The 21,465-nt window shown below is 44.6% G+C and overlaps 1 protein-coding gene and 1 long non-coding RNA gene across 3 annotated transcripts; one reads left to right on the top strand and one right to left on the bottom strand.

The window, feature by feature from the left end:
* On the top strand, window positions 1-14,975 carry LEXM (lymphocyte expansion molecule). The gene is made up of 10 exons (XM_039485393.1): window positions 1-131; window positions 2,426-2,513; window positions 3,086-3,256; window positions 3,440-3,556; window positions 6,059-6,196; window positions 7,413-7,556; window positions 8,739-8,903; window positions 11,954-12,082; window positions 13,276-13,406; window positions 14,816-14,975. The coding sequence occupies exons 1-10, from the start codon at window positions 1-3 to the stop codon at window positions 14,910-14,912; spliced, it is 1,311 nt and encodes a 436-aa protein (XP_039341327.1). The 3' UTR covers window positions 14,913-14,975.
* Window positions 2,869-13,266, bottom strand: LOC120370537. 2 transcript variants are annotated; one of them, XR_005583786.1, is made up of 5 exons: window positions 13,117-13,266; window positions 11,934-12,032; window positions 11,056-11,205; window positions 7,565-7,674; window positions 2,869-2,928 (listed from the first exon to the last, which is right to left on the bottom strand). It is a non-coding gene; the product is annotated as an uncharacterized LOC120370537 (long non-coding RNA). The 2 variants fall into 2 exon arrangements; XR_005583787.1 differs by lacking the exon at window positions 2,869-2,928 and adding an exon at window positions 6,191-6,263 and having other exon boundaries at window positions 7,314-7,674.
* Window positions 14,976-21,465: the final 6,490 nt, after the last annotated feature.

The following is a 21,465-nucleotide window of genomic DNA, read 5'->3' as shown; positions in this document are numbered from 1 at the left end:
ATGGCAGCAGTGTTCTGGAGCTGCTGGAAGCTGTGCCACTGGGGGGGGGGGGGGGCTCCCTCCATCCCCAGGGAGCAGAGAATGGCAGCAAAGGGCTTTACAGGTGCCCCCTTCGGCACTCAGACAGTCAGGTAAGAGTCACCCAGAGGAGGCTCCAGAGGGGACAGGCTCAGTCCCTGTCTGACTCTCAGCTTCTGGATCATCTGCTCACACGTTCTCCCCTGTCCCCCAAACACCCCGGCACACAGAGATCACACACACAGTCCTGCAGTCAAGAGATCTCCCGCCCCTCGGCACACAGATCACACACACCTGGCCATGCAGCCATCACATACACACATGCATTCACAAGTTCACATGCTTATTACACACGGAGAGTCCATGCACATGTGTCCATGCACCCACATGCAGGACTCTGTCAAGCTGTGATACTCTGAATGGGGGAGTTTCCAAGGAAACAGAAATGAGATTTTACATGTCTCTGAAACACACAGCAGACTCCTTCATACAAGGCGCGCGCGCACGCACACACGCACGCACGCACGCACGCACGCACACACACACACACACACACACACACACACACACATTCGTGCCTATACCTTACAAGCTCCTGCAGGATATTTTGCCTATACAGTAGTGGGTTACTGTAACCTGACTGAATGGATCCAACGAGCCAGGACCCCTTTCTCTGAGAAGTCCTTTCCTTCAGAAATAAGCCAGCAGGTTTGAGGGGCCCTGGATTTTTGGCTGACCCTGGCTATCTTTATGACTTCCCCCATTCTAGGTAAAAGTGAATTTCATTTCAAAATACTACATGCCACACCTGATGTTTTACACGGGCTGGCGTATGACTGACAATATTTTTTAAAGTACACGCTCCAATCTCTGCTTCCCAGAGGCTAAGCTTGAGCCGTTAGGCACAGCCACAGAGCTACAACAGTTTACATCAGCTAAGAATGTGGTCTGAATTTTTATTGATATAGTTTGTGTCAGAAATTCTACTGGGAATAGTTGTGTTACCATGGTTTGAATCCAAGTTCCCTTTGACTTCTTCAAGAGTTTTGGCTACACGATGGGGCACTGGAAGGCGGCATCTTCTAGATGAAACAGAAAGCCAAGGTTCTAATAATTTGTTGTCATTAAAGATCTCACAGAGAACGGTTGTTAAAAGACATTGAACAGGTCAACTTTGACCCAAACTTAGGTTAAATCCAATTGAATTTTTAAAAATATTAACATTTCCTTATAGTGTTTGCAACCCAAACATCACACCATCCGACTGGGGCCTGACCATTTTAGGGAAATTGACTAGAAGCAAATAAAAATGTGGAAATGGCCGTCTGTTTTCGTTGTCTAAGTTGAGAGAAATGGAAAAACAAAAAGCATCCACAGTGAACAGTAAATTTGATTTTTAAAATTCTGTTTTAATAGCCTGAGGTTTTAATAACATTAGGGCTGGATATTTGTTTGTTTGTTTTAAAACATGATTTTTAAACTGACAGTGGCCCTTAACTCTAGTATCTTGGCCAAATTCCAATTTGGATCATTTGCTTCTGCCTACCTAAAATCTCTCTGTAGTTTCCACTGGAGAAACTGTACTTCAATTCCTGTAGCATTACTCTGTGCTGTTAAACAGCTGCCATGACTCACACCAGAGGTGGCTGCATTTCAGTAGTAGATAAAGCGGTGTCTGTATGTAATTTGTACAGTACATCAGTTTAAGGCCTTGATCATGAAAACATTTAGTCTTTGGCTCTGTGCTTACTCTAGGGGTCAGCAACCTTTCAGAAGTGCTGTGCCAAGTCTTCATTTGTTCACTCTAATTTAAGGTTTCACGTGCCAGTAATACATTTTAACGTTTTTAGAAGGTCTCTTTCTATAAGTCTATAATATATAACTAAACTATTGTTGTATGTAAAGTAAATAAGGTTTTTTAAATGTTTAAGAAGCTTCATTTAAAATTAAATTAAGATGCAGAGCCCCCCAGACTGGTGGCCAGGACCCAGGCAGTGTGAGTGCCACTGAAAATCAGCTCGCGTGCTGCCTTTGGCACACATGCCATAGGTTGCCTACCCCTGCTCTAGTGAGTAATCATCCCATTGACATTCAGGAGGTTACTCACTGCAGAAAGCATTTAGGCCCCAAACCTGCAAAGATTTCTGCATGTGCTTCACTTTAAGCATGAGTAATCCCTCTGTGTTTAATGGGACTACTCACAAAATGAAGCACGTGTGTCCTTGCAGTACTGAGCAGTCCAGTACTAAGGGCCTGATACATCTATTGATGTCCGTGAAACCCTTTCTACAGACTACAATAGACATTGGATCAAGTCCTAAATGTTCACAGGACCAGGACCTATGTTTGTAAAATTAGTCCTGCTTTAACTCAAAATTTACTGTATATTTACATCCTCCTCCGCTAGATTTGATGTGTCCGCAGTTTATCCAAAGTGTAAGAAACCTGGTACATACACACAGGCGCCCTACTGCAAAAAGGTCTCTTCGGAGTTGGTGAGTCTGTCTCTCTATTTTATGTACAAAACAAACACCTATTCAGCTCCAGATGCAGAACTTAACTAAAAATTACACGTTTAGATTCTTTTCCCAGAATTCAATTTCCATGAAAAATCCGAATGGATCCATTCTGCTGCTTTCAAATTAATTTGATAATATCACTGAATCTAATCTAACCGGTCCATTTAATGTAGGTCCAATGGCAATGAAATCAATGGCAAAATTCCTGTTGATGTTCATGATATAGGATGAGGCTCTCTCCAATGTAATTTACTTCTCAGTATAATGTGTACTTACAGAACCTTTGAGTAGATTTCCTGTGTCAGCAATTTATCCAACGTGCTAGGAATCTGTGGGCGCAGATCCTCAGCTGGTGTAGCTTGTTATAACTCCATTGACTTTCTCTATTTGCCTGTAGTAAGGAGAATTTGCAAACAATATGATTAGAATTCTTAGGGCCTGATTCACCACTGTAGAGCTCCATTTTTCAATGGTGATGCATCAGTGTAAAACTGGCTTAACTCAATGGTAAATCAAGCCTTTAGTTTTAACCTTACACTTCATTTTAGGGCAGAAAGTTGGGCCCAGGCACCTACAATATTGACCATGGAAGCTTTAGCTCCTCTGTGCTGCAGGAGAAGGCTTCAAATTCTGGCTGGGCCAAAGCACAGGAAGCGGCACGACTTACCCAGATGCCCCATTTTAATTTTAAGGAGACATTGAAGAAGAGCAAGTTTCTGGTGAGATCTGAATTTGACTTTTTTCCCTATGTGTGGACAAGAAATCTGACTGTTTCTGTGGTTTAATCTTTCAACTGTTAAGTGACACGGGATAGATTGAACTAGAGGTGCTGTGATTTGCATGGGTAAATTAGAATCCCGGTTTTGTTGCTATTAAACCTTTAAAATCTTTTTCTCAATAAGAAAGAAAAACTGGGCCCAGGAACTTACAACATCAAAGATTTTCTGCAAGAGACCCGACCGTCAAGTATTAGAGGTATTTGTGACACTGGAGAAGAGAGGTTTAGAGACTTCATTAGGGTATGTACTGGATTCAAGCAATAGATACTGCAGTAACTTGACAAGAAACATATAAGGTAGATAATCTGGTACCTCTTGTTGCAGAGCTAAATATTATTATTGGATCACCTAATAATATGATACGCACTTTTTGGGGCCAAAACAAGTCCCTTTTACAACTGTGCAAAATTTAAAAGTACAGTAGGGGGCGCAAGAAATAATAAGGGTCAATGCCCAGCTATGCTTCCTGATTGCTGTTCAATTTCCCAGTTGTTTGATTTGGATGATGTTACCACTAACAGGGTTAAAGAAAGCTGCATTCTGCTCATCGGTGCCTGACACAGCCTGGTGATAGCCCAGCTAAAATCATCCTAACTAACAAGGGAGTTATTCAAAGGGAGCAGATAAGAGATCACTGATCCAGGGAAAAACTGAACCACAATATCAGTGTTTTCTATTTCATGTTATTTAGGTGCCCTGTTTATGTGGGACCTACACTGATTTCACTGGGGAGTTCCGTGTAAGGTATAGTTCTGGGACTGAGCCCGTTTGTTTGTGTGTATATACGGCAGTCTAGCCAATCAGTGTGTATTGTAGATATTTCTGTAATGCCCATCATCATACTCTCTATTGATAGGCAGTATCAGTGTGTTAGTGTATGTATAGGGTGCACACACATTTACATACAAGTCCTATCTTCTATGAATCCCACGTATACACAGGATAGTGATAGTTCATGTTTAAAATAGCTTTTCTATGGAATAATGCTCTGCAAATACTCTACTAGCCCCAGAACTCCCTAGTAATGACTTCTAGTTCCACCAGGCTGTGGGGCAGAATACTAGTAGGCATCGCCTGCTTTCTAACCCTTCAGGCTGGCCACTTTTGCCATCTGCACTGCCTGGCAGAAGAAATTAAAAACTGGGTCATTTCAGTGGAACATCCCTCCTCCATAGGACCTGAACATCAATCAAATATCCTGGGTCGCCACAGCTGTAGAATGTTGTGTTAATACTCGGATCTGTTGCATAGCCACATGACTGCTGATTTTACAATTGTATGTGTGAATCAAGAGTGACGCGCAGTGGGAGCTTGTGTGAATCACAGCTTACTGTACTTGCAACAGATCTGCCGGTGCTGGTGGCCAATGAAGTTACAGAATTCCTAATTTCATAGTTAGAGATTTCATTTCTAATTCGCCTTAGTATCTTTTCAGGTTGTTTTAATCAAGAACCTTCCAAAAGGCCAGATTTCCCTTTATTTGCTTGGAGAGGTGCAAAGATTGTACTTGATTATCCTTCATATACAGAATGTAGCAATCTGTACCTGGCAAGAACTGCCAAACTGTAGGGAGGCAGCCTGAGCCAGTGGATTGGGAGTGAAGAGATGTGGGGATGAAATCCTGCTCCATTAAAATCAATGGGAGCTTTGCCATTGACTTCAGTGGGGCCAAGATTTCACCCAGAGATTCTATTCTAGGCTATGCCATACATTCATTTTTGTCCTGGGACAAGTTGTGTCACTGCCCTGTGCCTCAGTTTGCCCATCTGTAAAACAATAATCCTCTTTGCAAAGGGCTTTGAAATCTAGGGATGAATCATTCTGTCTAAGTATTGGGTAGTGGCTGAATTTAGAACCAATTATCTTTTTAGCCTTTTACCCACAACCCTCATTGATTCCAATAGGAAAGGAGTAGAGGGTCATATTCACCCCAGAAATAAAAGCACAAACAGGGTGACAATTGTACAGGTATCATAAAGACCCAGAACTTAATTCTGTGCTGCAGGCTTCACGGCCTGGAGGCCAATGAGATTTGACTCTAATCTAGAGTTGGGGAGCAGCTGCCGTCCAGGTCCAAATGGAGCCAGTTTGCATGGAGGGGATGCTGTCTGATCTGCTTTAAAGGGGGAGCTTTGGTATTCCTTACTGGGATTCTCTTTAGCCATCTAGAGCATAGTGTGCCCGGGGAACACCCCCATGGAACCTTCTTTCCCTTGTATTCCTTCACTCGGGGGCCATGGTGGAAGGATTGTCCAGGGCACTAGGACTTGGGAGACCCAGGATCTATTTCCTGTTCCTCCTCAGCCCTTGGGCAAGTCTCTTAGCTTCTTTGTGCCTCTCCCTCATCTGTACAATGTGGATGACAGCCCTGCCCTGCCTCACAGGGGTGTGCCGAGGACATCAAAGACTGAGAAGTGCTTTGCGCTCGCCTGATGTGGTGTTAGTATTACCACCACTGACAATTGCAGTCCCTGGGTTCCTCTGAGGCACAGTGCCTCCCTGGGGCAGCACGTCTCCACAGAGAAATGCCTAATGGATAGGAAGGTCTGCAGGGCAGAGACTGAGGCTTTGGATGTGTGTGCACTACCTAGCTCCGGAGGGCCCAGATCTCAGTTAAGACCTCTGGACACTACTGAATTACAAAGAATCACTGCTTTTAATAGGCTTGAATGGCAGAAGCTGGCTCTTCATTGGTAGTTATATCCATTTTTGTTCGTAATCCTCTCCCTCTTATTTCTGCAGGATTGCCACCCTGGCCCTGGGACTTATGGCAAGAATGGAAACCCTTATGCCCTGATTGACGAGAAGGAGAGACGCTCGACAAACTCTCAAGGGATAATGGACAGCAAAACCGAAAAGTCTGTCTTACCTACTGCTGCGGCAAGTCTGCGCTATTTGTTTTTCATTCAGCTCCCGTATTGACCTGCATACCAGCCATTGCCCAGGGCTTGAGTGACCAGAAAGAACGAAAGTGAGGGATCTCTGGGAGCTGACCCTCCCAGGTTATTTTGCTGCCTTGTTCATTACAGTGGACCATATCAGCATGGCTATGGTCTTCATCTCTTGGCCAATCAGGAGCCCTTGGGTGTCTCTGAAGGCTCCGGGAGGCATCAGCATTTGCGGTTCTCTCTAGAGAGGATGCAGCCAGCTTGCAGTTTTCACTGCCTGGCTGCACGAAACTGGGGGAGGGGAGGGAGAGTGAAGGGGAGGCTGGGCAAGCAGCTTCCGAAAGGGAAAGAAAAGTCGGTGAGGTTCACCTGAAGAGGCTGAGGCTTCCCAACCTCACAGGGTCTGTAGAGGAGAGAAGCCCCAGAGGCTGGAGCCAGCCTGCATCAATGGCTGCTCCACGGCTCCCTCTGCTGATATTGGCCCTTCTGGGGCCGTGTTGCCATTGGTGGAGCCCGCCACAGCTGCTCAGGAGGGGAATCTACAGAAGATCTTGCAGCCAGCCTCAAGTTTCAGTGGCGCTTGAACTCCGGTCTAGGTTACTGCCCAGAGAGCCAGCGGGTCAGCAGGGGATGGTGCCACAGAGGATGCCTGCTTCCCCTGCTCTTCACTTTCCCCCTCTCAGAAGTGCACGTGCAGGATCCCACAGAGGTGGCACTGTCCCCACTCTGGGAGTGTTCCATGCCATGCGCAAGGGAGACTAAGCAAAGGGGATGGTCCAGGACACTTAGTTTAAAAGCTGCCGTGCAGAGGGACCACCCCTTGCATTCTGATGGTGAAGCTTTTAATCGAGGGTACAGAGAGCAATTTGTAATGGACGATTGAAACAAACAGGTGGCTACTCATTTATTATTTGACCACTCAAGAGTGAGCAGCATGGGTGAGAGGGAAAAGTCATGGGCAGAGCACAGGACATGGCTCTTTGGGGCAGGGTCTGCTTCTCATTAAGTATTTGTACAGCACCAAGCACAATGGGGTCCTGGTCTCAGTGAGGGCCTCTGGGTGCTACTGTAATATATAACAGCAATGTTGCAATTGTCTACCAACAAACCTGCCGTTAGTGTCCGGCTTCCAAATGAGCACAACCTAGGACTCCACTCCCCAACAGAGCGATCACTGATGGTTGTTTTTGCTCCCTGTTGACTTTTAGGGAAGTGGTTTGGGGCCAGGCACCTACAATCTCAAAAACAGTACAGACGAGGTGTTGAAACGTGTGGTCAGTAATCGCGGCCCATATGACACCTTCACAGGAGACAGGTCAAAGCCTATTATCTGCGGACATTACGCTGTGGAAGTACGTACCCTTGTAAGAGAGTTGTGTTTTTAGTAAAACACCCTTGCCTTGGTTAATGATGTAGGAACTAGTCCTGCGGGTGTGACATCTCTCACAGGTTGCTGCCAGGAGAGGGGTGCTGTCAGGTTAGAGAGTGGAGTTTTAAAACCCGTCCTTGCCGTTATTATTAACAACTTAGATTATTAAAACTGAGGGCCAGGTCTGCAGCAAGGGTAAAGCACCACAACTCCTTTGAAATCAGTGACGCTACAATTTATATGAAGATCTAGCCCTAAAAAGCTAACTTACTTTTTGCTACTTAGGCCATGTCTACACTATGGACCTTACAGCGGCACAGCTGTACCGCTGCAGCTGTGCCGCTGTAAGATCTCCTGTGTAGCCACTCTTTGCCGGTGTGAGAGAGCTCTCCTGCTGGCGTAATTAAACCACCCCCAAGAAGCGGCAGTAGCTATGTTGGCAGGAGAGCCTCTCGCCGACCTAGCACTGTCCACACCAGCACTTTTGTCAGTGAAACACATCTGTCGGGGGTGTGTGTGTTTTTTTTCACACCCCCGACCAACCAAAGTTTTAGCGACAAAAGTGGTAGCGTAGACAAAGCCTTAGTTTGCTTGCTGTTTGCCCTTCATTTAGTACGGACAATGAAAAGGACTCATGGCTTCCTCTCCCTACTGGCCTAGGGCTGAATTCAAACCAGCGACCTAAAATGAACAAGATTGTCTATGGGCAGTCTTTTTGCCTTATTCTGGATGGATTCTGAGGTGATATTCCTTTAAGAATCTGTTTGGAAGCTGCTTTCCTGCCTGGCAGCCTGGGGGATACCTCTCACCTGCTGGGGTGCGGAAGGCAGTGGAGTACATTTATTACACTCTGGAAAGACATCTGCCCTAGAGAGCCCAGGGTGGGGCAAAGATTGTGCAGGGAGGAGGGTAGATGTGATCCATGTCACTGACAAGGGAATCTAGTAGTCAGTGAACTCTGAATGAGGGTCTATGGGCCTTATTCAGCTCCACTGAAGTCAGTGGGCTCTCCCTGCCAGGCTTCACCTGTGGACTGGATTGGATCCTGTGAGTGCAGAGATACAGGAGAGCCCCTGTGGCTGGCACCTGCAGGGCCTTGCCAGACAATTGCATCACATTCTCTCCAGCAGCAGCAGACATCCCTTCCTCCCTCTCATCTCTTTAGAAGAAATGCATCGAGCTCAGCCCCAGCAATGTCAAGAGCTTTGTGGAGGAGCTGGACACCAAGGACAGAAAGAAAAATGGTGTTTTCAGCACCCTCGCTCGGAACCCTGGCTGCCCCACGGAGCGGATCTTCTGGGCCACACTCAGCCAGTGTCCACGTGCCACGGTTAGTGACACCACGTGCCTTTCCTCTAATGTCTCTGCTGCAAATGTTACCGCGCAGGATGCCATCTGCTGCGAACACACCGTATGGCACTGAGAGAGACTATGAGGCAGTGCCGTAACAAGGGCAAGGCGAGTGAGGCACTTGCCTTGGGTGTGCAAAGCAGAGGGGCGCAGCTCTACCGCGATCGGCGGCGCTTTGGTGGCAGCTCTACCGCCACCGCTTCTTCGGCGGCAATTCGGCAGTGGGTCCCTGAGTCCCTGTTGGAGGGAAGGACCCGCTGCTGAATTGCTGCTGCTGCTTCATGCATTCTTCAGTGGTGGTTCCTTCTCTCCGAGAGGGACTTGGGGACCCACCACTGAATTGCCGCTGAAGAATGAATGAAGCAGCGGCGGCAATTTGGCGGTGGGTCCTTCCCTCCAACAGGGACTCAGGGACCAGCTGCCGAATTGCCGCCGAAGAGCCTGGAGCTGGCCCTTGCCTTGGGCACAAAACCTCCTTCTTACGGCTCTGCTGTGAGGCAAAAGGGAAAGGCGGGAAAACCACCTGGACCTCTAGGACTGGGACAACCCCAGGTGAAATGTGCAGCTGAAGAGCAGCCTGTCTGGACTGGGACAAGGGGTGATTGTGCTGGATTTGTCTGCAGAGCTCTCACGTAGAAGGATGAATAGCCATTGCCAGGGCATTATCTTCCCTTTCCTGGTCACCTGCAAAGGATTCTCCCTGCAGTCAAAATTTGCCATGGGGAGGGCTGGGGCAGAGCTGTCCAAAGCCATGTCCTGACTGGGTGGGGTTACAGCCATGCACCAGTGCCCAGCTGATAGCTCATCACCAAAAGCACCAGGGAAATCCCTGTGCCCAGGATGGGCTGGAGTGAGAGGAAATGAGTAGCCTCGTGATCTTTTCCTTCTACTTCTCAATTATTACTAACAAAGGCAGCTGATTCCTTTATTCCTCCCCCTTCGCTCATGCTGACTCCTCTCAGCTCTTTTGAGTTGGAAGCTAGTTTTAAGGCTCCCAACTGAGGACTTAAACTAACATGGCAATTTTAAAGGAGCCCAGGGCCTGAGGAGGCAGCTGTGGAGGAAACACCTGGAGGCATTCAAGGGCCTCCCTGTCTGCACCCACGAACCTGGCTGCCCTTCAGCATCAATCGGCAACCTCTGGAAACTTTACACTCATATTAAAAAATAAACGGGGTTGTTAAAGAGCTCCCAGGCTAGTTATTACCCTGGGTGGGGTGAGCGTGATGTGGCCATTTTCCCATGAAAGAGAGTGTTAGGGCTAGTTGGGCCTTGTTCCGGGTGGATTCTGAGGAGATATTCTCAGGGAAAAGGGGTGCAAATAAAGTGGAAACTTGGAGGAAACCCCATCAGTACATTAGGAGATAATGAAAGAATAACAAAATAGCCAAAGGAGCCCTGGAAAGGTGATTCAGCCCCTTACACTCCCTTCTCCTCCGACAACCAACTATTGTTCACTGTGGAAGGATTCATTGCATAAACCTAACATTTTCTGAGTAAAATTTGAAATTAACCGGTAGCATGGTAACAATAACCACACGCTGATAGCAGCAATAAGCCTCTCCGGGCTGTGTGTTGCTTGGCTACAAGTGAACTCCTCGGGCGGCGGACGGCATCTGGCAGAACATAGCACACCTGTACATGCACTGGTAGCCAACCCTGTTGTGGCTATTTGAGCTAAATTAAAATGGCGGCATCCATTTGCTCAGCCATGCATTTTGAAAGAAGTGCTTCTTAGCATCTATTATTTTTATCACAAGTTATTTGAAAATTAAGCTCTTGTCATTACAATTGGCATTTTTATGGTTCCGACTGACAGCATCTTGCAATGTGCTCTCATGTTGCTCAGGTAACTACTTACGCCCCTGATTCAGCAGCTTTAAAATAAATTTGGAGTAATCCCAACCCAGTCAGCAAAGCACAATACAACATGCTTAACTTTAAACAGAGGCTTTTCATGGGATTTAAACATATGCTTAAAGTTATGCACATGCTTAAGTCCTTGCAACATAGGAATTAAAAGTAACATCATGGGGTTCGATGGTTAGAGGCTCCCCGTGATTCCAGATCAAATCTGCTCAGATTATAAGTGAAAAGATAGTTTAATCTAACCACCCACATTGCAAACTCACCTGGGACCTGAAGGTCAAACTGAGTTCTTTCTTCTTCATACATCATCAACAATAAAGATCTATCACTGGAATTTAGCTAACGGTTTTGTTGGTACATGAGAAGGACTAGAATTCAGATCACTGTCTCTCGGCTGTGTTGGGTGTTCATGGCTATAAGGATTAAAGAGTAGTTAATTTGACAGTCACAAACATCAGCCAATATGATACTGAATTCACATGGGGAATACGTTGGTTGAAGTAAGGAGAACATAAGAACATACATAAGGCAGGCCATACTGGGTCAGTCCAAAGGTCCATCTAGCCCAGTATCCTGTCTTCTGACAGTGGCCAATGCCAGATGCCCCAGAGGGAATGAGCACACCAGGTAATGGTCAAGTGAGCCATTCCCTGTCACCATTCTGGCAAACAAAGTAGTTTTTTTGCATAGTCCCGTTTCAGATTCAAGCTGCATTGCAAAGCTCCCTCTGAATTCAATGGGAGCAGGAGAAGGAGCAGGCCCATACCACGCCTATATGACAGGCTGCTGCGTATGAGTAAAGGTGGATATCTACACCACAGTTGTTAACAAAGGAGTGATGGGTCACTCTACTGAATTCCAACTGTAAATAGCAGGTTGGAGGCTTAGCACACACGGCCGTCTCATTTCCAGCATGCTGCTCCTTTTGTCTCTCACGTTTCTGGTGTGCTTATTCCCATCATTGCAGCACAGCCATGACGGTTTCCTGCACATAATACTTCTCACGAAGCAGCCTCTCAGTTCTGTGGCTACTAGAAGAATACAACAGAATTAACTGAGGCTCCAATTCAGCAAGATACTTAAGCAGGCGCCTAACTTTAAGCATGAGTTAGGTACATATGTAAGTACAGCAATGATTTACCGGTTGTCACTTTGTTGTAGTATGCTGTAGGGCCAGGCTCACATGATCCAAAACCCGTGGCGCGATCAGAATACTTCAATCAACCTCCATTTTGGTCATCTGCAAAAAGAGTTGACAGGAAAGCATACCGCCTCTTTATTGGAAACACGGTGAGTGGAAAATCTATGGTAGGAATAGATGTAGGTGCATGAAAATATTCATGCTGTCTGCTTCTTCCATGACACACTCATACCCTTTACTGATCTTTCCACTGGAGGTCCAAATCCTTCTAACCCAAAGAATTCTGCTCCACAGCTTTGTCCATAAACAGGTTTCAGAGACACAGACAAGCTTTCGAGCTATACAAGCCTTTTCTTCAGAGCTGAAGAGCTCTGTGCAGCTCAAAAGCTTGTCTCTTTCACCAACAGAAGATGGTTCAATAAAAGCTATTACCTCACCCACCTTTTCTCTCTCATATTCTGGGACCAACACAGCTACAACAACACTGGAAACAACAGTGTTGGTATGGACATTAGAGACTCTGTGGTACTTTTTATAAGAGAAAGAGGTTTAGCTCTGCCTCCTTAGCTAAAATTCCCTGCACATCTTTCTCCTCCCTCATCAGTTATGCCATGTACCAAGTGGTTACTGCTCTCCAGCCAAGTGATTGTATTTCAGGAATGTTCTTTTAGCAGCAGAGTGCTGAAGGGATGGTGCTGGTAACTGCGCCTTCCCTTAATGCTCTTTCTTATGTCATCTGTAGTAATAATCGTCTCAAGTTTCCCTTAGTGAAGTAGAACAAAGCCTGAAGGGCTCAAAGAAGCCAGGAAAAGCTTTAATGTGAAGTAGTCCCTATGGTTAGGGATGAGGAGCAGACTCCCATGCAGTTTCCTGCCTTTATGCGGAAGAGCAGGCAACAGGCAATTTGAAAAAGATCAAGGATGAAGACTTCTTTGTAATTGATGCAGGAACTCCACAGGTTAAATTACAGTGGTAACATTGCTATAACTTGACTAGAGCTAAGTTCTAGGCTGTTGGGGAAAATTACATTTCAAGGGAATGGTGCCCAATGTCTTCAGGGAAATTGGAACTGTAGGATCTGATTATGATGGTTGTTGTGTAGACTCTGAACCTAAATGGAAGGATCCGGCCCTAATTCTTCCATTCTCAAATACAATACATTCTCAAATACAAATAGACCTACAAGAGGTGGTGGTGGTGATTGTTGTTCAATATTCCAGATTCTTGTTTTCAAACTGAGGCCCTGATCCTGTTGCCACTGTAGTCACAGGCAGAACTTCACTGGTATGTGTATAACTGCACCTTTAACGATGCAGAACCATGTCTGACTTTCTTTTTTCAGAACCCAGTTGGTGTTGGTCGCTATGACATCACAAAACAAGAAAAGTGCAAGTGGAATACTAGATACCGGTCACTTTACCAGTGTGAAACACACCGTTATCTGAGTAACCTGGAGCGGGATGTATACTTACTGTAAGTGAAATGTACTATGGGCAGCATGAAGTTAGTGATATATTAACATTGGTATACGGTAGAACCTCACTAATTGAACAGGAGACCCAGAATAAACTACTGACTCCTGACAATTAAGTGAGGGCCCAAATCCTGCCTCCTGGGAAGGAAGATAGTTCTTGAGATGAAGGCCGGAGCCTGGACTTAGGAGAACTGGGTTCAATTCCCTGTTCTGCTACAAACTTTGGCAAAGTCACTTAATTAATCATTGTCTCAGTTACCCGTCTGTACAATGGGGCTTATAGCACTTCCCTACCTGCCTGGGGTATTAGGAGGCTAAATACATTAACGAGTGGTAGGCACTCCTACTAGGGTCACTTGTTCTCTTACTTAGGTAAGTGCAGTTTAGGTCTATTTATAAGAGATCATGTTCTGGTGCTGTTGCATAGTTTGTAGGAACAAAATGAGGTGGTAGTCTACCTTTGTGGAGAGGGTCCCAGGTGCCCCAGTAGGTTCTAGTCCCACTCCTGTTGGATTGCTGGGTGACCTCAAACAAATCACTTCATCACCCCGTGCCTCAAAATCCCCCTTTTAACACAGGGATAATGAGGCTTACCTCCTTTGTCAAGTGCTTTGAGAGCGATGATTGAAAAGCATTAAGAGCTGGCCTAGTATGTTGTACCACTAGGGCACCCCCGAGGGTGATGGTTGGTGCCTCTGTTGCCCCAGATATCCTTCCCTCGCTATGGATGTTGCTGTAGAGTTGGTTGGGAGTTCGGGGCATATTCCTCCAGCTAGCTGTTTTAGGAAGGATGCTCCCTTCCAGGGGGCCTAATGCAGTCCAAATGCAAAAAAGCAAACCAAATAGACCTGCAGCTCACAAAACAGTCCGGGCTCACCCTGTAGTTCCATACATGGCAAAAGGTCAGTAGGGCGTGTGGAGGGGACTAGGGTCCTAACTCTTTGTATGGCCAAAGGACCTAGTCCGAGGGCCCTGGGCTCTTAAAAGGAAAGCTAAGCAAAGATGGCCCCTCTACTTCTTTAAAGGGGACCCTCACTGCAGTAGTTCTCTGCTTCGGAGTGAGGATTAGCAAGGTTCTGTTGTCGGACGGACAAAAGGTCTATCATAGTTCTGTTACGGTTTGTTTACGTTTTCCTCTCGAGCTCTAAGACAGTTGTTTGACTGTCGTCTGTGCTGGGGTTGCAAAGATGTAACTGAGGGCAGCATTTTGTGGTGTTGCAACTAGAGTTTGCTAACACAGCTTGAGATGATGTAAGAGAATCCAGCTTCCACTCTCTCGTAGCTGTTCACTCTGTAGTTAACAGTCAAGCTTGTAATAACTTCATTTTCCTCAACACAAGCTAAGACTAAAGAAAGATTAATACAGTCAATAATTTGAGTCTACTTGTTTTTTCCTCCCCTTTTACAGACAGCGGATCAACCCTGTTAATAGAGGGCACTGGAACAATTTGGTTTCTGCTGCAAGTGATCCAGATACCTCTGCACAAGCTATTACTGCTACTTAAAACTAAGTGCATGCTGTAAAGCAAAAGACACTGTTAAATAAAGATTGGTTATAAGAAGGAAAATACTTGCAACGTATAGTACCGCTGCACACAAGTCAAGATAGTGTAAAACAACCTACAGTTTTGCTCTGCAATAACACACTTAAAACCCACCAGCAATCTTACTTTTTCTTTCTGTGATTACAGTTATTTTCACTTTTGGTTGTGTATACATGATGTAATTTATGAAGAGGATATTTGGCAGAATTTTAGATAGGTACATTTTCTTCCCCAAAATAGAAGTGCTGGTGGGTAGCTCTTTGAATATTAAATATTTATTTTTCCATCAAACTGCTTCATTCAAGAAATTGCATATGTATTTTTGTACCATAAATGCAAAGTTCTGTACATTGCGCTGATGGCTTTTGTTCTCACCTCAAGCAACAGAATTGGCCAAAGTCAGTACAATTCAAGTGACGTTGCATTCTCAAAGGATGTCTGTTACATGGATTGAAAAAGGAGAGCACTTTCGTGGCCAAAACACCAGATCTAGATTTCAGTGACATTACCCAGAATCTGTGCAGTTTAAGTAGATAAAGCATACTTTAGAAGGTAAAGCTAAAATCCTCTACTTTATCAGTAAAATAGATTTTTACGTAGTAAACCTGCCAACACAAAGCAGTAGTTTTACACACATTAGAAGTGAATATATAACAATATTTCATTTCGTTTTGTTTTTTTTCTGAAAATAAAGATACTTACCACTGCTTTAAAGCAAATACAATATTAAATATTTCCCTGTTTTTCATAAAAGGTAACAGACGGAGAAGCAACATGACTGACCCAAGTCACACAATACATCACTTTCAGAAGGGAGACCAGAAGCCAAAACTCATGCCTTCACACTCTAACTACCAGACTAGTTTGTATGCTATCAATTGCAGACATGTTAGAAAAGGGCTGGCTGTCAAATCAATAGGGATAACTGCTAATCCCTCCAATTCAAAGCTCATAGATACAAATCATTGACAGGGAGCGGGGAGATCAATGGTTATGTTTAACATTTTTTGCTTGGTTTTTACAGGTAACCAATTGGTAGAAGTTGTACTGTGCTTCCCAACTCGTCTAGACTTTTCATGTGCAAATAGTTGCATCTACCTGTCATCCAGGCATATTGGTAGAGATTGTTTGCGAAACACTTCAGCTGAAAGGTTTTACATAAGCATAAAATATGATTTTGTTGTATGACTGGCCTGTTCAGACAAGGCCTGCTGTGGAGCCAGTGGATTAGGAGGAGCACAGTGGCAGTAGGACTATGCTTAGCGATATCATTGGACACCTTATAAATTCCATAAGAAGTTAATCCTAGAGGCCATGAAGAAGACCAAAAAGGTGGTTGCTGGTTGGTAAGTGAAAATGAGTATAGGTAGTTACTGGAGAAAGTGAGCAATAATAAAAATATCTGGGCTGCTCAGTGTTAACCTTTGCAAAGTTTAATAATGATGTGTATACCCAACTGGAATAATTAAGTTTAATTGTAATTAGATGTCAATTGTGGCTGATTAAATATGCTAATTACTCTGCAATTACTCTGTGGTGTAAGGCATAATTGAACACAGGTAAAAATAGGGTGAATGAAAGAAATGCAGATTACTGTAATAGAAAGAATGAGTTAAGGAAAAGGTTGGTCCCTGGAGGGAGAGTAGGATGGAAGTATCTGTATTATTTGGTGGGAAATTGCAGGCTACAGAACTGGTGGTGTAACATAGGAACCAAGGCCCAGATCCACAATGATACTTAGGCACCTAATCCCCATTTTTAGGCACCACTGTGATCCACAAAACCCTCACTTGGTTACGTTCAACCCTGTAGGCGCCGAAACTCACTTGGCACCTACGTTTTTGCAGTAGAAGTTCCCTAGGTGTCTGTTTCTGCCTCTGGACATGCACACTTCTGCCTTGCTCTAGGTGTCCAGGCACCAACGGCAGCCTAAGCTCCAGAGTGATGCACAAGGATTGCAGAGGAAAGATAGGTGCTTCTTTGCCTAAGTCGTGTGTGGGGCCTGATCCGGTAGGCATACTCAGAAGCTGCCCAGCTCCACCCAAAATGGGGTGGGGTGTACCTCCCTTGTCACCTTTAGCTCAGTGGTTACAGCACTCACTCAGGATGTGGGAGACCACTTTCTAGTTCTCCCTCTGTGCCTGAGGAGAAGAAATTTGAACAGGGACCTCCCCCCAACTCTCAGCTGAGTGGCTGAATCACTGCACTATAGAATATTCCAATGTAGGGCTCCCTAACTCTCCTATTAATTGTGTAACTAAGTATTAATTGGGCCAGAGTGAGTGAGGATGACTCTATAGCCCAGTGGCTGGGGCACTCCCCTGAGAGTTGACAGATCCCTGTTCAAATCCCTTCCGATCAAGCAAAGGGGCAATTTGAACCAGTGGTCTCCCACATTTTGAGAGAATGCTCTAGCTCAGTGGTCCCCAACCTTTTTGGCTGGCGGGGGCCAGCTGAAGGACCACTGCGGCAGTGGAGCACCCGCCAAAATGCCACCGAATTTCGGTGGCAATGCCTCTCGATGATGTCGCTTGCCGTCGACAAGCATCGTCATCGAGAGGCGTCCCCGCCAAAATGCTGCAGCGGCATTTCGGCAGGTGCTCTCCTGGGGACCAGGACGTGGGCACATTAAGATGCCCCCGCGGACGCCATGGCGCCCGTGGGCACCGCGTTGGGGACCCCTGCTCTAGCTCTTAGGCTAAAGCTCATAAGAAGGTCCTCCCCCTGCCAGCTGTTTTGTATAGTTAGGTAGCCAGTGAGCATGGCTACCAGATCAGGCCCCACACATGACTTAGGCAGAGGAGCACCTATCTTCCTCTAGTTCATGGATCACAGACAGAAATAGACACCTATCTCTGTGAGAGGAGCAGGGTTTAGGACACACCCCACTCATCAATATCTTCCTTTGGCTACCTTAGGTAATTCCCCACCCAGCATGCTGGCTTTGTGGATTTCATTCTAAGGTGCTTCTCTCTCTCTCACTATTCCTTGTATAGGAGCATACGCACCTAACATGGCTTTGTGGATCAGTGGTGTTCTAGTGATTTTCCAGGGGCCTAAGTCCCTTTTGTGGAGTTGAGCCCAAACACTATCAAAGTCTAGCAAGTCTGATCCAAAAGAATTTAGATTGTTCAGGTGACTGGGCCAGCAAACGGCAAATTCACTGCAGTTCAGAAAAATTTAAGTTAGGTAGTCTCGCAGCCAAGACCCAATGTAACAGCTACATGCCATCCTAATCAAGAAAAAGGTCTAAGTTAACAAAAGAAAGTCACTGAAGCCTTCAGTTCACTGCAATGTATAATTAAAGAGTATATTAAGGAGACAGAATTAATCCACCACCCCAGCACATATTGGACCCTATTTGTAACACTGGTCACATTAATTAAAAAAAAAAAAAAAAAGGAGATTGTTCTGAAGATGCAGAGAGGGGAACAACAAAGATGACTGCCCTTATTATATCTTGACTTTAGTAAAGCTTTTGATACTGTCTCACATGACTTTCTTATAAACAAAGTAGGGAGATGCAACCTAAATGGAGCTACTAAAAGGTGGGTGCAAAACTGGTTGGAAAACCATTCCCAGAGAGTGGTTATCAGTGGTTAACAGTCATGCTGGAAGGGCATAACGAGTGTGGTCCTGCAGGAATCAGTTCTGGGTCCAGTTCTGTTCAATATCTTCATCAATGATTTAGATAATGGCAAGAGAGTACACTTACAAAGTTTGCGGAAGATACCAAGCTGGGAGGGGTGGCAAGTGCTTTGGAGGATAGGATTAAAATTCAAAATAATCTGGACAAACTGGAGAAATGGTTTGAAGTAAATAGGTTGAAATTCAATAAGGACAAATGCAAAGTACTCCACTTAGGAAGGAACAATCAGTTGCACACATACAAATTGGGAAATGACTGCCTAGGAAGCAGTACTGTGGAAAGGGATCTGGGGGTCATAGTGGACCACAAGCTAAATATGAGTCAACAGTGTAACACTGTGCAAAAAAAGCAAACATTCTGGAATGTATTAGCAGGAGTGTTGTAAGCAAGACACAAAAAGTAATTCTTCTGCTCTACTCTGTGCTGATTAGGCCTCAACTGGAGTATTGTGTCCAGTTCTGGGCGCCACATTTCAGGAAAGTGTGGACAAATTGGAGAAAGTCCAGAGAAGAGCAACAAAAATGATTAAAAGTCTAAAAAACATGACCTATGAGGGAAGATTGAAAAAATTGGGTTTGTTTAGTCTGGAAAAGTGAAGACTGAGAGGGGATATGGTAACAGTTTTCAAGTACATAAAAAGGTTGTTACAAGGAGGAGGGAGAATTGTTCTTCTTAACCTCTGAGGATAGGACGAGAAGCAATGTGCTTAAATTGCAGCAAAGGAGGTTTAGGTTTGACATTAGTAAAAACTTCCTACCTGTCAGGGTGGTTAAGCACTGGAATAAATTGCCCAGGGAGGTTGTGGAATCTCCATCACTGGAGATTTTTAAGAGCAGGCTAGACAGACACCTGTCAGGAATGGTTTAGATAACACTTATCCTGACATAAGTGCAGGGGACTGGACTAGATGACCTCTCGAGGTTCCTTCCAGTCCTATGACTCTATGATTATTTAGACTTCTAAGAGAAGTTTAAAGATAGTTGGGTCAATATTTACCCAGACAGTAATTAAAAATCCAAGCCCCAATCCTGCATGCCGCTATGCATGGGTGGGCTCCTGTGCCGAGATGGAGCCCCACAGATTTCAAGAGGTCTTCACACTAAGCAGCTTGCATGACTGGGACCCCAGTCTCTCAACAATCTCACTGCACTCTATGCTGTAATTTCCAAATAGCCCTCTTTTTCACAGCAAAACCAGTAACAGTGCCAAAAACACAGCAGAGAACAAATTGATTTTTTTAAAACATATTTTATTTAGTCATCCATAAAAACCCAACATTTTAACAGTACAACTGGTTATATTTTTAATTGTAACAGCTCATACAGCCAAGGATTTCAAACTCCATCGGCAGCAATGTGCATATATGAGAGAGAGAGAGTTCACGATAACCATAGTTTCACAACATTAAAATCATGTTGTACCAAAAGTTTGCAAAAGCAAATTATGAAGTAACAAATACAGTGTAAAACTAAAGACTATGAATACCCAAGTTAGAGACATACTATTTTGATTTAATATCTTTGCATATCCTCTCTTTATTTTTTTTTAACATTGCCTTTTAAAAGCTAAGTGAACCAATTCTCGCTCAGTGCAGAGTATCCTACAGACAATAGGTGAAATCATGGCTTTGCCATGAGGAAGGGGCAGTCATTATTGTGCTGCCCCAGGAGCAGACTGGAAGGTAGATTATGACACAATCACAATGTTTTTCCAGTAGCCCTTGCTCCAAGGTCTATACCTGGCACAGCATACATTCTCTGGAGCGTTGACACAGCTGTGCTGGCCTGCACATTGGAGTGGGGACTGAGCCTGGGCCCCACCCATTCCCCACCCTGTTGCACTCATGTATGCGGATGGAGGGGGATGTACCTGCTCTGCACTGGTTATGTCTCCCCCTCGACTGACACACACAGTATGGGCAGCATACACAGGGCCATAAGGGGATGACTTATATCCCTTTACTTCCCTGCATGACAGCACCAGCAAGGTTGCAATTTGGCCCAGTATGCAACACAGAGTGAATGACCAAGTTTATTTTCCATTACTGCCTTATCAGTGGTTTAATCTGCATTATAAATGTCTATCTATCACTAAACAATCATTGGTTTAGCATTGAGCTAGAACGTAAAAAAAGAACCACCACCCACCATTGACAATTATTTTATAACTGTTTTCACATTATGCAGAATGCAAGAACATACATTTCTCCACAAGCCCAACAAATGTTAAAATAACTTTAAGTAGTTTGGACCAGATGCGGACTCAATTTAAAAAATGTTGTACCATATGCAATGTCAAACTTTCCATGCTCATGAAACACACAGTTAGAAAAGGGGCTTGAATAGTAAGCCCTCTGCAGATTTTTCTAATGTTATTTCTTCTTCAGTTGGTTGAAGGGGTCTTTTTTTAAAACCTGTCAAACTAATCCAGCTAAAATGGAAAGCAAAAAGTCAGAGCCATGTCTTATGTATTTCAAACTTCCACTACAAAACTCGATTTTAGGTTATCCCTTACAATTATCACCAATATTTATTCAAATGGACCTTATATAACTAAATTATTAATGTTGACAACAAGTCTTTTAGTACCCCTCCCGCCCCCTAAAAGAATAGAATGGTCTGAAATGGCCCATATCTTCTCCAACTGAATACTTATAAGGCACTAAAATTAACCATAATAAAAAAGTAAAATAGACCCCATGACAAGTAAGAAATTGTATTTAATACTTGTCTATATGGAATAGCAGCAGAGATTTTCAGTAGTCTCGGACGCCAAAATGTTTCCTCTTCAAATCATATTAATTAAAAAAAGAAGATCCCTAAAACTCATGACCAATCACACATTTATAAACAGAATCAGTACAAA

The sequence above is a fragment of the Mauremys reevesii genome, linkage group 8 (genome assembly GCF_016161935.1).
Source record: "Mauremys reevesii isolate NIE-2019 linkage group 8, ASM1616193v1, whole genome shotgun sequence".
Classification (NCBI taxonomy): Eukaryota; Metazoa; Chordata; order Testudines; family Geoemydidae; genus Mauremys; species Mauremys reevesii.
The sequence above is the reverse complement of the archived record's forward strand: the minus strand, read 5'-3'. Positions and strand labels throughout refer to the sequence as shown.

Excerpts from the sequence above, each read along its gene's own strand:
- LEXM (XM_039485393.1), top strand. The coding sequence starts at position 1 with ATGGCAGCAGTGTTCTGGAGCTGCTGGAAGCTGTGCCACTGGGGGGGG. Across the intron at positions 3,557-6,058 it reads GGTTTAGAGACTTCATTAGG|GATTGCCACCCTGGCCCTGG; the intron begins GTATGTACTGGA and ends TTATTTCTGCAG. Across the intron at positions 12,083-13,275 it reads GCCTCTTTATTGGAAACACG|AACCCAGTTGGTGTTGGTCG; the intron begins GTGAGTGGAAAA and ends TTCTTTTTTCAG.